General features: G+C 33.5%; 2 protein-coding genes across 4 annotated transcripts in view; one reads left to right on the forward strand and one right to left on the reverse strand.

The window, feature by feature from the left end:
• Positions 1-13: 13 nt before the first annotated feature.
• LOC109538301 (protein bric-a-brac 2) lies at positions 14-4787 on the reverse strand. Of its 2 annotated transcripts, none has more exons than XM_019905475.2 (4): positions 4619-4787; positions 1766-1939; positions 1432-1708; positions 14-564 (listed from the first exon to the last, which is right to left on the reverse strand). In XM_019905475.2, exons 1-4 carry the CDS (start codon positions 4784-4786, stop codon positions 260-262), a joined length of 924 nt encoding a protein of 307 aa, XP_019761034.2. In that variant the 5' UTR covers position 4787; the 3' UTR covers positions 14-259. The 2 variants fall into 2 exon arrangements, with proteins under 2 accessions (XP_019761034.2, XP_019761033.2); XM_019905474.2 differs by having other exon boundaries at positions 4544-4786.
• Positions 4788-8129: 3342 nt separating this feature from the next.
• LOC109538349 (condensin complex subunit 3) overlaps positions 8130-17940 on the forward strand; it is a 19732-nt gene continuing 9921 nt past the window's right edge. Inside the window, exons 1-14 of one of the 2 annotated variants that reach the window (XM_019905555.2) lie at positions 8130-8397; positions 8908-9108; positions 9379-9522; positions 9638-9760; positions 9916-10039; positions 10187-10415; positions 10546-10740; positions 10824-10935; positions 11022-11237; positions 11393-11664; positions 12127-12259; positions 12676-12924; positions 13250-13367; positions 15886-15936. In XM_019905555.2, the coding sequence (XP_019761114.2) occupies positions 8302-8397; positions 8908-9108; positions 9379-9522; positions 9638-9760; positions 9916-10039; positions 10187-10415; positions 10546-10740; positions 10824-10935; positions 11022-11237; positions 11393-11664; positions 12127-12259; positions 12676-12924; positions 13250-13367; positions 15886-15936 (2263 nt within the window). In that variant the 5' untranslated portion in view covers positions 8130-8301. The remainder of the gene's footprint in view (positions 8398-8907; positions 9109-9378; positions 9523-9637; positions 9761-9915; positions 10040-10186; positions 10416-10545; positions 10741-10823; positions 10936-11021; positions 11238-11392; positions 11665-12126; positions 12260-12675; positions 12925-13249; positions 13368-15885; positions 15937-17940) is intronic. The other variant, XM_019905556.2, reaches the window with a different exon arrangement.

The following is a 17940-nucleotide window of genomic DNA, read 5'->3' on the forward strand; positions in this document are numbered from 1 at the left end:
ATTAAAACTTCAGTTAGCACTAAGAACTAAAATGGTTGTATTTGTAAATTACAGTCTAGCTGTTCGTCGTCTCTTTTCTGCTCTTTGACAGAACGTTCTGCAAATTTTTTGGCAAAAATTTAAGCTGCATCCGAATATTGAATCTTCAGTCGAATATTGAAGGTGTCTCTGTTACACATTGGTGAAAACTGGATTCAGCAAATACCTCAAAAAATGAGGCTTTCTAAAAAAGGTTTCAAATATTACCCGCTGCATTGGTCTAAGAGCTATCTGTCTTTTTTCGTTTTCTCGTAAGATACTCTTCGGGATGTCGATAAGATACATGCTTTCGTAGTGCGTCTCGGCTTCGAGACACATGAGGACACGATGCACAAGCATGATAAGCTTCTTCATGCGTTTCCATGTGTACCCTTAAGTTATACTGGTTACTCAGGTATTTCCCACATAGAAAACATTTGCAAGTCTCTGATGAGTCTTTCGGACTTGCTTGTTTTCTTACGGCAGTTGTTGGATATGTGGGAATCGTGTCCTCAGTAGAGCATGGACTTGTATTATCTGGTTGAACTATAAATAAAATAAATTATATTTTAGTGGAGGCTTACTATGATTTGATTAGGTAATGAAAAGATAATCTTTTTGATGTTTGGGTTCGAATTTTCATTTTGTTTGCGTTAAATTAAGTTGTGGAAATATTTCAGTAGTTAGTTACTTACGATACTTTATTTGAAAAAACCTGCTAACTTTAGTTGGTTTTTATGTGAAATTCAGATTGGCCCATAACTTTAAACGCATATTTTTGCACCACAAAGTTCATGTAAAGATAAGAAATAAGTCCACGAGATGCAGAGTGTTTTAAGAACATAATAACTTTGTTTAACATTCGCATTTTAATTAGGTTTAATTTAAATTTACTATTTAATTAATATTTATTAACTGTTTAATTTCGCCGTTGTATTTCTTGTTTCAAAATTATTTTTATTATTTGTTTCCTTATTAATCAAACATCACACCCAACATCAAAATATTACTCAAAGACGATGGCACTAATAAAATAATGCAGAAGGAAAAAAATTACAAATTGAATAGCAATTTATAGAAATAAAATCACAAAAGCGCTTGACGTCAAAAACGTGACTATAAACCTACAAAAATTTGCAGTCTATTTAATAATAAATAGACTAATAGATATTAGATTAGAGTGAAAACCGTATTCCGTACTAAGTCAGCTATAATTGAAAACTTGGGGAAAATGTCTCAAAAACGTTGAGCTTCAGAGAAAAAGATGAAAAAAAAACTGTTCACACCTTCTATCCTTATATGAACGTTTTGTTTGATTTTTGATAGTAGAATTCGGTCACTAATTGCGGGTCACTCAAACTGATTTAGACATTATTGAGTTATTTCCAATTTAATTTACTTATTTGAATTTACCTCGTAAAGGTTTTTCCCACGTAGGTGAATCAGGCAGTCTGACTGTCGTGCTATCTATTGATAAGTTGATTGCTGTACTGTAACCACCGTTTCCGCTATGTCTTCTAAGCGAAATCGTGTTTGGTATACAGGATGGACTTTCGCATATCTTTTTTTCGCTGGTCTCTTTATCACATATTGCTTGATTTGAGGGGTTAAGTTTCGATTCGATGGGGTATCTCGAATCTCTGGCGTGCATTAATGGAATGGTTTCAGTAGCTGGTCGTTTCTCGGGGGCCTAAAAGCGAAAATCATTAGCATCAAAAAAATTATGTCTTGCTATAACTATACATACTTTCATGTCACAAAGCCCTTGAATTTTCAACAGCTTAGCAATAGATAGCAAATTAGGCAGCTGATCCTCTGATACAACACATTGACCGCGGTACATAAAGGCTAACATTGCTCGTACATCTTCCATACTGGCATTGTGCAACACTACAACTGGATGTTGAGTGTTTTTTAACTCCTAAAATACGGAATATTAAATAATTTTGTTATCTTTAAGGTACGTTTACTAAATTTTTATATAAAAACACCACTACGTGGAAACGTCTAAGTATCGTTTTTGGTCAGTCGGTGGAGGTGATTGTCTTCCTTTTTATGGTTTACCCAAAAGTAAGGTAATTTTTGAAAAATTTGGTAAAAAATTTTGATACCAAATTGATGAAAATTTTGAAAATATAAATTCCTAATTTACCACCATACCTTTACCATATAATCTTACTTTTCGTAAACATTTATGAAATTCCGGTTTGAATGAAGATACAGTTTATCTTGAAGCGAGTGTTCAAAACTAATAAAGCATGCAGAGAGACAAAAGAGATAAGATAAAAGTCCTTTTTCTAGTTTAAGGAGGTATATTTTTTAAATTGTGTTTGAAATAGATATAATTTTTAAACAGGCAATTTATTTTATGGCTTCCTCTTATTTTGAGTACCCCAATTTTCGAAAGGATATAATAACTTCTTTCGCAATTTCCTCCTCAAAATGAGATTAAGTCATTTTTTTTACACAATTTTTTTTTAGTGCAGCCGTTTAAATTTACGATTAATTAATTTTTATTTTTTCACTTACAGTGAATCTCGATAAATCTATTATAAGAACACCCTAAATATGCTAATAAGATGCAGTTTTTAGTTTAATTATTTATTTTTATGTAAAAACATAAGATATCTCTTCATTACTTTATTTAAAAGCAACATTTTTTGCATAATGCTTTAATAAAGCAAGTTTATTGAAAAATTGTGAAAGTGCATTTGGAGAATATTAGCTAATCTTTGACCAAATTTGCAAGACATTCGAGGATTAATAGTTTGTAATGTTATAACTTGTATGATATTTAATGTAAACTATATAAAGGCTTTTGACACTTATTTTTTACATAAGTAGATATTTCAAGGCGCTATTTTCGCCATTTTATAAAGAGTTATGCCTATTTTTTCACTGCTTCAAAATATGTAGGTATATATTTTAATCCCACAGAAAATGATCGCCTGGTGATGCCCGACAATTTGCGATGCAACGCTACAATATGTACAATACGGTTTTTCTTTTTATTAATAAACCTTTTCGTTTTAGAAGCTTTTTTAAAACGGCGATCGTTATTGAGAAGAAAAAAATTAATCTCATTTGCTAATTCGCTGGCTAAAAGATACTAAAATTACTAATCAACGAGGGTAAAAGTGGTATATAAATTATCAAAGAAACCTACACACCCTCAAAAAAGAAGAAATGTTGTTAGATTCGTATTTGTAACTGTGCAATTTTCATTTACAAATTCTTAGCATAGCGCTTTCAACCTTTCAGCCATTATCAGGATTTCCATCGTACCTACTAAGAAAAATCGTTAGCAGGTTGATGAAAAAAATTGTTCAAATGTGGTTTTTCAGTATCGTTTTATTGCTTTCTAGGCTCCTTTAAAAGTACTAATGATAGAACCGAAAAGTCCTAATGATGCCCGCACGATAGAACGTTTTAATATAAGAATGGTATACTTGGGAATACAAAACGAAAAAATCTATATGTCTATTTACGCATGTACAAGGTCTTCCAACGATAGCGTAAAGTAATTTTACGCTTTACCGGTTTTATTTATTTTCAATTGAAATAGGGCAAAACGTAAAGTAGAGAAAATGTATTTTCTTAATGGACCACTCCATATTTAATTTAACTTTTGAATTTTATTGTAAATTATAGTAATTTTTTGTTTCATTAAATATGGGCGAAAATTGAATGGTTTTTTAGTTATTCGGCTTTGATGGAAAAAAATAGTTTATTGTGCTGGCAAATAGTCAATTTCGCCCTTAACTTTTTGCATAAAGTTTCTAATTTGGCAGGACAAAAGATCGTTGGCATGGACTGGACATCCTATACATAAGGCGGCTTATTTGATTTTAAAATGTATCTGCACTCTGTAAAACGTAAAATATTCATACAAGTTTTTAGTCATGAAACTAACTCGACAATTTCCAGCGGCCGCACTAATTTTTAATAAGCTATTTAATTTTTATCGGTATTTTAAAGGTAAAAAATGAATAAAACTTAAATATATAACTTAATTAAATTTATACTATAAATGGAGTTTTGCAATTGGTTGAAAACTATTTGTTTTTTAAAGTCGCTTATTCAAATGAGACAAGACAAAGAGGTTCCTAAATTTAGTTTTAACAATGATATCAAACTAAATTAATTAAATTGAATTGATTTAGTGACTTGATATTGAATAAATCCAAGTGGAAAATAAATCGCGACATATTTTCGTTATTTCGTCTGAATGGGTCAACAAACGAAATGGAGGAAGTATCAGGAAATACCTCTTGGTTTATAAATAAACACACGCAAATCTAGGAAATTTTTAAAATAGAGGTGTAAAGGTAAGGGCCCACCGGTAAATATTTATCAATTGTAGCTGGATAGATGGTAAGCAAAAAAATGTATTAATAGAGCATCTCGTTGTATTAGTAAATATCTCAGTAGTAAAATCTGGAGAGACAGTATAAAAATGTTTGGCACAGCTGATAAATATTTTTAGCAGAACAAAGTATTTTTTCCATTTCACCATTAAACTTGCCTGAAAAAGCTGGAGAAAATACACACTGCACATAGCAAGTATTATTTTGTGAGCCTTAATATGTTGGGCACCCACCGATAACGTAACGTCGCTTAATATATCGTTTTCCAGTAAGTAGGGCAGGTTTTGTAGCAAAGTTGTTTCATGATAATGCCACTTAAGCACGAATTGTTGATCGGTCATGGTGTATTCTAAATTATTGGTGTGCATTATAAGGGAAAAACCGGTATACTGGGCCAACATGCGAATATTATCCAGGCTAGCTATTATTAGCTGTTCCTGGAGAACAAACAGGTGCCAGAAAATTTCGTAACGCTTTTGATATTTTGCTTGTCCCAAGCTAGGAATTCTACATATTTGTCAATTTCTATTGTTTTCTTTTTATAGATAATCATATATGTATACGGATGATTCAAAGTAATATTCTTTTAATGTGTCAATCAGACCAGATATACAGGGTGTCCCGTAATCTCATGATCAGAAGGGTACCGCGATATTCTCTGGACCAAAAGAAGACCATCTGACCTAACTTTTATTAACAAAAAATGTCTGGCTCATCTGTTATTGATGGTCAAAGTTCTTCAAAAAAATGATCTTTTTTGAAATATCGGGAGAATCGTACGATGTATTTTAGTGTAACTGGCTGTGAATTTATTTTTATGTAACTCATATTTTGATGAAACAATCGAGCTCAGCCGTTTTGGACAAGTGGTGAATTCTTGAGTGCCGTGGTACAAAAACTACCAGAACTTTTTAGTTGGAGGATGAAACCAACTCATTTTTTTTTAGGTTGATGTTTCATTCATAGTTTTTGCGAAAAAAAATATTTCTGTTTTCTTGCCACTTAACAATGTTAGACATTAACTGTAAATATCGTGATACGAGGCATAAAATCATTATCAATCAATCTCACAAATTTGTTTTGAATGACCTTTTCTAATGAAGAAGTGACCGACATGGTCAAAGTATTAGAGTATTGCAAAGACAATTTGCGTGAAAGCGTACGCGTTTACGCGGTGCATATTTGCAGTTAATGTCTAGCATTGTTAAGTGGCTACAAAACAGACATATTTTTTTTACGCAAAAACTGTGAATGCTACAAGATTTTACAGAGAGCACAAAATTGTGAACAAATGATTAGTGCATCAACCTAAAGAAAAATGAGTTGATTTCATCCTCCAACTAAAAAGTTCTGGTAGTTTTTGTACCACGACACTCAAGAATTCACCACTTGTCCAAAACGGCTGAACTCGATTGTTTCATCAAAATATGAGTCTTACTGATATGAGTCAAATATGTCAAAATATGAGTTTCACTAAAATACATCGTACGATTCTCCCGATATTTCAAAAAAGATAATTTTTTTGAAGAACTGACCATCAATAGCAGAGGAGCCAGACATTTTTTGTTAATAAAAATTAGGTCAGATCGTCTTCTTTTGGTCCAAAGAATATCGCAGTATCCTTTTGATCATGAGCTTACGGGACACCCTGTACAGGGTGTCTGGCAAATTCCTGTACAAAATTCTATCGCAGATGATTCGAGTGGAAACATGCTGAATTAGCAAAATTTTTCTAACCGGGAAGTGGTGGGTTTGAAAAATACCGATTCGAGTGTCAAAGTTATCACCAAAAAATTTAATAACAATCTTTATTTTGAAGAACCTTGAAACTTTCAGTATCATCAGATGCATAGAGGAATCTGATGTACGTATATATTTCTATGTTTTAATTTCAAGCACCCCCGGTCCGGTTTTGAGCTAATTATTATCCCAACATGCAATTCTTTCTGGTACACCAAGTAACTCTGTAAAATGTCTCTGTTTAGTAAAGTAAGACCTTTTCCTTATAGCCTTGAATCGTCCATATTTCATATGATATTGAAGTTATTTGTTTTATATTTATTATTCTCTTTTTAGGTACGTGTGGTATATAGATCGTCAATTAAGGAAACTTTTCATGTGCTAATTAGAGCTATCTTCTAAATTACACTCTAAATTAAACGGTTCGTGTATTCTCAATATAAGGATGGTTTTATTATTCAAATGTTAATTCTTTTCATCCAATTTTTCAACATTACATAGTTAGATTTTGCTTAATAAGATTGTTCTGGTGTAAAAACAACTTCGATTGTCTTCGAAATAAAGATATGTATTAGTGTTTTCCTCCTGTAAATTATTGCTATGTTTTCGGATTTTTGGGTATATTGCCAACATACCAAGTAGCAAGACTTTCTCTCTGCCTAGAAAAAACTTATGAAATTATTCTGAAAAAACGCTACGCCGACTTTTTGGCCCAGAAATATGTTTGAATTAGCTCTTTTATAGCAAACGAATGGCAATCGCCAATATTTAGTCAAACTATCGGTGAAACCCCGTTCTAGTGGAAATAGCGGTTTAATATTATTGAAAAGAGAAAAAAGCACGTCATCAAACTAACAAAAATAGACGAAACTAGTCTAAAATACCTACAAAATGTGCTTAGGAAATAAGCAAGTGAAAACAAATGATATTTTTAGCAAATGCGCGAATTTTTTCGAAGAGTTTCTAATGTGATTTTTTATAAAGTGAACAATTGTTAATCGCGAACTTAAACTCCTGCAAGCGCCGAATTTTCCACACTATTACCAAAAAGGATTTGGTCATTACCAAATTACAAAAAATATATAATTACTAAAAAATCTTAACAATTGCAAAAACACAATTATTATGCATCTTAGCGACAATTTTGCATGTGGAGTTATAAATTATTGATACCTAAAACACGTTTAAGCAGCAAATATCACCGGAAAATCTCATTTGAATGGAATTTGAAAAGTTTGTAGTTAAGTGATTTTTGACTTAATTTGTTACCATCCAGGAATTTTTTTTCGCTAAGTGCTTAATTTGAAGCGTACTTTAACGTAAAAAACACAAAGTTTTTGAGACTGAGACTCGGTGCTTTTTAAACTGCAAACAAATTTTGCGTTTTAACTAAGATAACCTAAACCTAGGCCTCCGTTACGTCATCCTAGACGACGAGAGTAAGAGTCTTACGGAGGCATCGCCTAAACGAACCCAAACTAACACAAGCTAATCCAAAGTAAACAATACCAGACAATACTAATAAAGCAAAAAACAGAGTTATAGACGTAGAAACATCACAGGCGAAAATTCCTTCAGTGACGTTTATTTTGTGTATTTTCATTGTTTTGCCAAGCATATTTCTCCAAACAGAACAATGTAATTCTAGCCGAAAACGGCATATTTCTTTAAATTTTCAAATAAAAAGTATTAGGAATGAGATAAACGACAATCTGAACTCTATTATTATCGTAAGCCAATAGCTGCAGAAAAGCTCCTGATTTCCAGCCCAATTATCACGGATTTCCTAAACCACTACCAAAAGGGCTTTTCTACCATCTTGATGATCTTCCTACCACCCTTAAAAGTTTGTCGGTATATTTCTGGAACACCCTGAATATGGAAAAAGTTATTTTAGGTTGGTGATATCCTTCTGTTGGCCATTCTGTTAATTTGAAAAAGTCTGATCTGGCAACAGTTTGATTAGACGTTATATCGCCGCTCTTCACTCTCACATGAGGATTGCATTACGTACAAGTGAGATATACATATAATCGACTAATGCGACGCTTTTCAAATGCAATTGGCGTCAGACTTTAGTCGAGTAAACGGGGTAAACTTTTTTGACTGTTTATGAGACAAACAAAGCGGAAAATACAAATGTATAGTTTTTTTTTAAATAAATTACCGATATAAAATGGAACGAAGAATAGTGCACATAGTGGACAATTCCCAGACGTCGACTGCAAATCATTTGAAGAATGTTAAATTCATGGAAAAGGAATATAACAAGGTAGACTGTATATTTAGGTTAAGTATATAACTTACAAATATTCAAATCAGATTTTCAAATACTTCAGGAGCCTCTTCATCAATTTTAACTATAAACAAATGATCTACTATTATGAAGCTACTTGCAATATATGTCCATGTTTTCATTGCTTCAAGGAACAAGCAGTGCTCCTATATGCCTGCTTTGCCTTTATTGTTTGGTCAAAACAAGGTTCAGATAACTACACCGTTTGAGCCTTGTCTATCATATATCGATAATATTATACATATGATAATATAATAATAAATACCGATATAACATTTCATCTATAGAAACAGTTCTTCATAATGTTTACAAACACTAGATTACTTGTGACACCGTTGAACATCTTTAAGCTACTTGTTTCTCAGAGAGAGAATTGACCCAGTGAATCAGTCTAATGTTCAGATAAATTGTGTCAATTGTATGTAGGCCCTTTAAGCCTCAATAATCCCCATCATGTACCGTTACTACACGTATCTAATGTTCTAGGTGGATTTCGCAGAGTTCTCCCATGTTTATCTAAACATTTTAAAAGCTGCTTCGAGAGGAGATGGTAATAATCCTAATACTAGAAACACAATTGAGTTTCTGGGACAGTTTGTCGGATATATTACCACAGTACAACATCAGGCCCACAAGAATGATTTCGAGCCCTATTTGTTAAAATTTCTGATATATGAAGTTACCAAGGTAAGTTCTGTCAATAGAACGATGCTATAGCATAAAAGATGTAGAAAGAATGTTTATTAAAATCCTGCATACAGTTCCTATATAAAAAACATTCGTTTATTAAATTCGCAGTCTAATGTTTACGTTGTCTCAATGGAGTTTCCATCTACTTTACCATTTTCATTATCAAAGATCATATTGTCATTAGATTTTTTGGCTTTGAAGTGCATACTGAATTTTTTTTATACTTGACCCTTGATGTTGCTGATGTTCGTATAATAATTTGTTTAGATGCAAAAAGGCTGCCTACCGCAACAAGTTAAAAAAAATATATGTATATTTTGGTCGTCGACTTTACGCAACATTGGAGATGATGTTACTATGGAAAATTTATTGGGCCAGACCATTCAGAATAATTTACTAGAAGCTGTACAGGTTGGTTTAAGATAGTTTATCATTTATTTTGAAGAATAGATATTGTATGCTTTATTCATAATACTTTCTGTTTATGCACAGTATTAATACAAGCGTATTATTTAATCTATGTTAGGACATCAAACCTTTAGTAAGACATCAAGCTGTGTTAGCACTTGCAAGGCTTCAAACCCCATCAAATAGAGAATGTCCCGTGATTAACGCTTTTATATCATGCTTGCACGATTCGAATTCTATGGTAAGTAATGTATTTGTATCGACGTTTTTTACTTTTTCGTACTATTTCCTGGAAGTTTCCTTTAGAAAGGAACTTGTTCAATTTATTTAAAAGTGACGAAATTAAACTATATTTAATTTAAAGATAAATTGCTGGTATAAACGTGTTTGTTCTAGGTACGCCGAGAAGCAGTACGATGGATAGCCCCGAATATAAAAAGCATTGAAAAATTATCAGAAAAGGTCAGAGATAATGACCCTCGAGTACGTAGCACTGCTTTCAGTCGCTTAGCGGATATAGGTATTTTTTTATTTCAATGCTTTGTTAAACACAATATTATCTATGTTCCTTCCAATGCGACCGAAGCACAAATAAATAAAACATATATAATACATAACAAAATATTACAAGCTGGCGCATTGTAAATTGAATGGTAATTATTTGCAGGGATTAAATATTTTAAAATTGTACAAAGGCAACACATTCTCAGGAGTGGTTTTGCAGAGACGAATCCAATTGTTAAAAAAATGTTTTTGGAACGTTTGTTGCCCTCGTGGCTTTCCAACTTCAACGGATCATATTTGGGTGTATTGAAATCTATAAAATTAGATGGGGAGGAAAATGATATATCGAATACAGAGGATCTTAGTACTAAAATTATGGAGGTATTTTTCAAGTAGGTTATATTTTATTATCCCTTTACAAACAACATTAATTTACACCAATGTAGCTACACGGGTTATTTATTAAATAAGGCATGTTTAGTTGTACATTTAATTTTGATATTTACACTAGGCTTTTTTTAGAACTGAACCAATTAATGATTTAATCGATGCGCTACCTCTCGACGATACTAAAGTTATTCCGGAAGACTTAATACAGAATGAATTAATTCATTACTGGAATATCGTGGTTAAATATCTGCGACAATCTGAAGATTTAGAAGAGTATCTGGATAAGGTTATTCCGGATCTAACAATATTCTGTAACTATATTTCAAGGTATGTATTTTCGTGAGAGTTAGTCGAGGATACCCTAATCCTCAATTTAAATTATTTAAATCTAAGAAACCTTCTTATTTTAGGGTCGCACACAATACGTTATCCAAGAATTTGGAAGAATGGGAATATTTAAATATTCAGTTCATACTATGTCACTTATTTGATATGGCAGAAAAATATGATTTGTCAGATGAAGTATGTGTTAGACAAATAGTGCCTTGATGAAATAAAATTTAGAAATTGGAATGATTTACACATTGTCCTGTTGTATTCATTTTTAGGTGGGTAGGAAAACACTGGAAGAATTGATTAAGACGTTATTAAGCAAACATAGATTACAGTCTCGGCTTTTGAATAAACTTGTCGCAATTGGCAGTAAGTTGGAACCTAATGTGGATTCTTTTGCTTTTGAAGGAAATCTAATTATTTCAAACATTTGGCAACCCTTGGTTGACAAACCGCCGGACGAAGATACAGAACGAGAGAAAGCTTTTAAGGTGATTCAAATTTTTATTCAAGTGACAAAAATTGATTAATATGGGTGGGATTAAACAAAGATGAAGTACTCTAATACGTAGACAGACCGGATAAAATATGTGCTTATCCACCGAATGTTATCTAATGTCCGATAATAAAATTTCACTTGTTCTAGGCGTCTGAGTTGAAAGTAAAACAGATCATGTTAGAAAGTGAACTTGAAGCTGCCATCGAAGCTGAAGAGTTTTTAAAAGCTCAAGACCTAACAAATAAATTACAAGAGATCAAAAGAATCTTAGAAAAATTGCTTTCTGACAATTTGGAGGTACAGCAGATACGTGTCACCGCTGATGATTCAGATACCTTATGTTGGTGTTTGGATATTCTGGCAGCAATCCTGGGGCATGCCAATATGAAAAAATTGCCGTCTTGTTTAATAACTACCAGGTATTATTTTTATTTATGTACTAAAATATCTATAAGAGCTCTTGTACACGAGGATACAGTTGCCGGCTGATTCGTGGCAGACCGAAATCTCCGATGCCATTTACATTGCGGGATACTCATCGCAGACTCGTAGCGAGACAGCAAAGTAGTAGCCGGGTTCTTATAATTAGCAAGTCCATATACGAACAGGTCCATAAAGGCCCATAGAAAATCGGCCCCGGAAGTCTTAAAATTGCCAGAGCGACTGGAACTCACGGCAGATCGAAATTCAGTTGCCGAAACTGATTGTGAAAAGTATCACTGGGTGTATGGTTCCATAAGGCTTTATGTTAAACGAATATCCGAAGCAATAGTTGCCGGGTAAAACTATCCTCGTGTAAAAGGGCTCTACTAAAATAAAATAAAATATGCTACATTTGCAATTAAAATTAGTGTTAACGTTGCAGCCTGTGTTATTTTTAGGCAGGAGTTCTTGATGCCGCTTATTCAGCATAATAATCCTGAAATTCATTGGCGAGTATTTAAATGTTTGGCAATTTATTCCGCTTTTGATCGACAACTGGCTCAAGAATATTTGAAAGCTTTGTGTAATCCGGTGAGAATTATTTTAATTTATTTTCCATTTGTATATAAATGTTTCAACCTCATACTATTTTTCATAATGGCATCTTCGTATACGTTGATTTTCTGCACAATTTACTATTAATTTGTTGTAAAAAAGTTTGAAACTCATACTTGATAGGTATTAGCATTGTCATTTCCACTCGATTTATTTTTATTTTATCCGAAGACGTGTTTTCAGTTTGTGTTATTCTGGGTTAGTCTTAGTTTTTTTTTTTTCGGTGAGGTTTGGGAAATGCTCTCTTATGGACTCCCAGAGCTGGTGGTCTGTCGCTCTGGATTGTGTCTGGGTAGTCTTAGTTAGTTTGGGTTAGTTATAATTGCTGAGTTTTTCGGTATCCCACTTGGATCATTGGTTTTCTATTTCGTATAATTTGTTTCCAATTTTAGATTTGCTTCTATCGATACAAACATGACTTAAATAAGAGCATGCTGATAGATTCTATCTCTATTGTGACCGATCTTATAAGAGATTCAGAAATGAATTTGTTCAGTACGGAAGCGGATATTTGTTATGTTACGAACAATACGAAAAGACGCCTGTACAACGAAGATGCAAACGAACTGAACTCGTTGGCTAATACAAACTTGACTATTGATTCAATTTTAAGTGTTTTTATGGATATGATGGATGACGAAGTAAGTTTTACTTATAATCATAATTTGTACAATAATAATTAATTGCTCATAACGACGTATAATGCTCCTTTTATCTAAAATAATTTATAAATATTTTATGGTCATTATTTACGCTATATGTATTATTTCTTAAGAAAGCAACTTTGCTATATGTTTTGGACTGGCGAGAAAAAGAGCGACCATAAATAATTAGTGCTTATTAAGCCGATTGAAATTAATTTACTGAATTCCTTAAATTCACTGAAATAAATGGAAAATCTAAAACATCGAAAGTTTTGTTTTCCCTGAACGATCACACACGATTTTATTTTATTTTGTAATTTAGAATGACGATATCAGACATACAGTGATCACAGCTTTGGCCAAGCTTATACTTAGTGGAATTCCAATCGACTTCACGGTAATAACTAGACTTATATTGAAATGGTTCACTCCTGTAACACGTAAGTACATTGATTAATACATATATGTATATTAGTTGTTTGTGAAATTGTCTTGATTTTTTATGTTTCATATATTTGTAGTACAGTAAAACTTTGACCCCTATTCGTTAGGAATCAGGACCCGTAAATTGACTAAAATAAAATTGACGGGTTTTTCTGATTTTTCATCTTTTTGCCTGCAAGAAAGATATTTCTTGCAGATTTTCTTTCTTAAGGTTGGGAAGTTTTCAAATTGAAAGCCGGTATAAGTTTGGTTTTTGTTATATTATTTTTGAGTGAGGACGTTTAAAACGGGTATACATAAAAATTCATTACCCTTGATTAGCTATAAATTGAGTATACAACTGTTTGCTCTCAGATTTAATAGAAAAGCTACTGGACTGGTGGATAAATTTTAACCAGTCTATATTTTTCTATTTTGTCCTATCTGGATTTTCTTCAAACGGGTGATATTTTTGCATCAACGATTGATTCAAAAACGGAGCAAAAATACAAGTTTTTGTCAATATCTTTTTGGAAGCCTTCACATTTCGTCATGCCACTTGAAGCCACAGTTTTAACCGTTTTTCGTCCAAATGCACTTTTATAAATATTTTTTCTGGTGTAGGCACCTTAGTACTGCTGCACTCCGGCACCATACAATATTTATAAGCCATTTTCTTCAAATCACCAACTGAACCCCACTTCGCACCCATTAAAGCTGGTTTGAACATAAAAAGTTGAAAGTGAACCCCACACCACGGGAACCAAATGCAAGCCAAATCAAAGCCGGGTGTAGTGACGTCAGCCGTTCAGCAAGTGCAAATAGAAATTTAAATTTACTTACTTACTCGCGTACAGTGTAGCGCTACAGCCCCTGATGCGCTTTGGCTGACGCGACGACTTCCGACCTCCATCCAACTCGGTCGGTCATAAGATCCGTACCATTTTCGACGCCCAATTTTCTCAGATCAGCAGCGATGTTATCTCGCCATCTTAGTCTGGATCTCCCAACTGGTGTTTTCTCCTATGGGGCTTTCTGCTATACCAGTCGTATTAGCCTATCTTCGGGCTGCCTACGCACGTGTCCTGCCCATCTAAGCCGTTGAGCCTTTATCATGTTGCACAGATCCGGTTCGTCGTATAGCTCTCTCAGTTCTGTATTAGTTTTACTTCTGTGCTGCTGCGTCTGTGGATTCTTTGTCGGGCCGTATATTTTCCTCAGTATCCGTCTTTCGAATCTTCGAATGATCTGCTCATTTGGTACCGTTAGCGTCCACGATTCGCAGCCGTACATGATGATAGGTCTGATGACGTTTGTATACTTTGATTTTAGATCTTCTAGTAATTTATTTGGATCCAAATACGTTCTTAAGGGCATAAAAGCAGTTGTATAATAATATAAAAGTTGTATTCATTCATTGTCACATTTTGTCCCAGTCTCCCTCTGCCTGTTCTAGAGATGTGTATGTATTTGTTCTTGCCTTCGTTGATCCTTAGATCCATCTTAGATGCCTCGTGTTCCAGTTTAACAAACGTTTCCTTGCTGTTTATTACGCTAGTTTCCACCACGTCATTATCGTCCGCATAAGCAAGTGTTAGTTGTGAATCGTTCGTTTGGAAGAGCTTTGTTTCGAGTTCCTTACGACCTTCCCCAGGGCAATATTGAAAAGAGTAGGGGACAGCGCGTCACCCTGCTTCAGTCCCGTACTTACTCTGAATAAGTCCGACATATCGCTCCCAACCTTTACTCTGCATCTGGACCCTTCTACACAAACTCTGGTTAGTTTTATTATTTTATGAGGTATCCGGAATTCTGCCATCGTCTCCCAGATCTTAACTCTTTTCACACTATCATAGGCCTGTTGAAAGTCTATAAAAAAATGGTGTAGCTGCCTATTCAATTCCCAGCTTTTTTCTAGTATCTGTCTGATCGTGAACAGTTGACCGGTTGTGTCCGAAAGCCATACTGATAATCTCTTATTATTTCCTCTGTGAGTGGGGTAATTCTCGACAGGATTATATTTGATAGCACTTTGTATGATACGTTTATAAGCGATATTCCTCTATAAGTTTTGCAATCCATTCTGTCTCCTTTTTCGTGTATGAGGATTATTATGCTTTCTTTCCAGTCTTCTGGGAATTTAATAGGATTTTTTTCAATTGGAATAAATTCAAATTTAGAATGGTTATAACCTTGAAACTAATGTAAAATCGAAAAAAAAAAATGTAGAACGGTTAGGATGCTCATAAATGAACAACATATCCAAAAGGTATATTATGTACATACACACATTTGCCCCGAATAGGTACACAAAAGAACTTATGTTTCATGGGATTCATTGACATGCTACTGGGATGGTGGCGAATAACTGAATGCCATATTATCGAGGATTTACTGTTGCATGTTTCACTTTAAATTTGCAAATACAATAGCATGATGCTTCTTTCGCTAAACTAAACTAAAATTCCACTATATAGATTCACTAATAATATACATTTTTTTCGTAATTATATGCATGTTTTAATACATTTCAAGGTAAATCAAGTACGGCTTCTGGGGCACTAAAAGGAAGACGTAAAGCTTACGGTACATAACAGTTTAATATATTTTTAATTCACTATCATTCATTAAATCACTATAGTCTGTACGCTATAACTTTGGTTGCGCGTCATCAGTGACGAAATCTGACTACCAACATAAAAACAATTATGCATGAAATTTGTGTGATAAGTCGAATCTTTTTCGTTGAGTTTTGGGCATTGGAGAACATCAAGCAATCATAGAATGCGAAAGAACTTTAGAATATGTACTACCTAATTTAAAGAGATGTTGATTGTTCATCTTTAAAATTATTAGGTTGGTGAAAATCACAATGCTGCCGAATCGATCGTAGATTTATCGGAATTTTTTTAATAACACATGACGTTTGCTTGTTGCATTTGTCATGTACTTATCGATAACTCATCGATAAGTACACGTTGACGGTATATTTGCGATTTTCAAATAAACCATTATTCCATAAAGAATAATCAGCAAAAGCGAGACAGCATTGAGATAATTTAAGAATGCTTTGAGTATTTATGTTTATATACATAATTTATGGCGATTGTGGCAACAACGCTCGGCCGACGTTTGATGACGTGCGACCAAAGTTATAACGTACCGACTATAGGTCACACATTCACATTCACTACAGTGGCTTTATACAAGACAGTGGCGACAATGGTAGTCAGGTTTTCTATTGGTTAAGGCCTTCACGTGATTAAATTCGCCATTTTGGGGCAGAAATTATTTTATTTACTATGCGGACTATGAAGCTATTCGCGTTTTACTTCACATATTTGTAGTATTTCGCTCTTAATTTCTGAATTTTATAGAGTATCATATTGCGTCTAGACATCAGAAATTAAATGTGTGTTTTTATTGAATAAAGCCAAATAATCTCTTATAATGTTTGTTGTGTGTGTTTTAATACCTGAGGCCTAGACAATAAACATTACTCAGTAATGGTTACAAGTGAGTCTATTATACGCTCGTTTAAAAACAAACGTTTGATTTATAACGAGAACGAACAAGACTGAAAACCTAAACGTAACCTAAATTTCCATTGCTGTGAACAATTCTTTTTACGTGCTGAATTGCATCTCGATTCAGCTGACTTAACTCTCAAGGCAAGGTATTTTATATAGACAAACCCATCTTTAAAGCTGGTTACTAATATAACCGCAAAATGTTTTATATTATGGCAATAATTTCAAATTAAAGAAAGAGACTTACAGATCAATGCAAAATATGTTGGTGCTAAATTGATTCGACCCATAATGTCGAATGGGAGGAGCTTTGGCCCTATTGTCGCCACTGTCTTGTATAAAGCCACTGTAGCATTCACAGCGTTGCATCTTTGTTTAGCTTGTCTTTTTCTGTATTATCATGTCTCATCTCAAATCTTAGCATTTTCTTTTTTGGTGTGTAGAACATTTAGATGAATAGCGGTTATTTGACAGGTAAATGGTTAATTATACCAAATATATATTAACTGTATACAGGGTTGCTCATTAGTGCGTCAAAGTGCGATATATCAGTAAATATGAACTTTACAAGAAAATACGTCCTACGAAAGTTTTTCATGTTTAAAAGGTCAACATTTTAAAATTACTTTCCAATATACGAGGTGTATCATAAACGTGTGGTAGTTACCAACTTTGGTTTTTTAAATGGAACCGCCCCTTTTTTCATTCATTTTCAGATTTGTCGTCAAAATTTAAGTTAAGTTTGTGTCAAACGTTTTACCTGAAAAATTTACGATTTCCGAGTTATTCGTAAAAATGTGAAAGTTTTGACAGCTACTGGGTTCCACAGAAATCGATGCTGTACACTACCCGCTGCGAATTTTGGAAAACAGTTTTCAGCGATTCTAACAGAACATCATGATCTACGCGTAGATATGTTTTAAATTATGAGGAAATACTTCTAAACCGCGCAATTAGCCTCTGAGCTTGCATGTTTTTAAACCTCAAAAAGTTGCTTATTTCAAATGGAACCCCCTATTTTTTTTCTCGATTTCAAATTTAACGTCTCATTTTACGACAG

This window comes from Dendroctonus ponderosae, unplaced genomic scaffold (genome assembly GCF_020466585.1).
Source record: "Dendroctonus ponderosae isolate FM_Combo_2020 unplaced genomic scaffold, Dpon_F_20191213v2 Dpon_F_20191213_2, whole genome shotgun sequence".
In the NCBI taxonomy this organism is placed as follows: domain Eukaryota; kingdom Metazoa; phylum Arthropoda; class Insecta; order Coleoptera; family Curculionidae; genus Dendroctonus; species Dendroctonus ponderosae.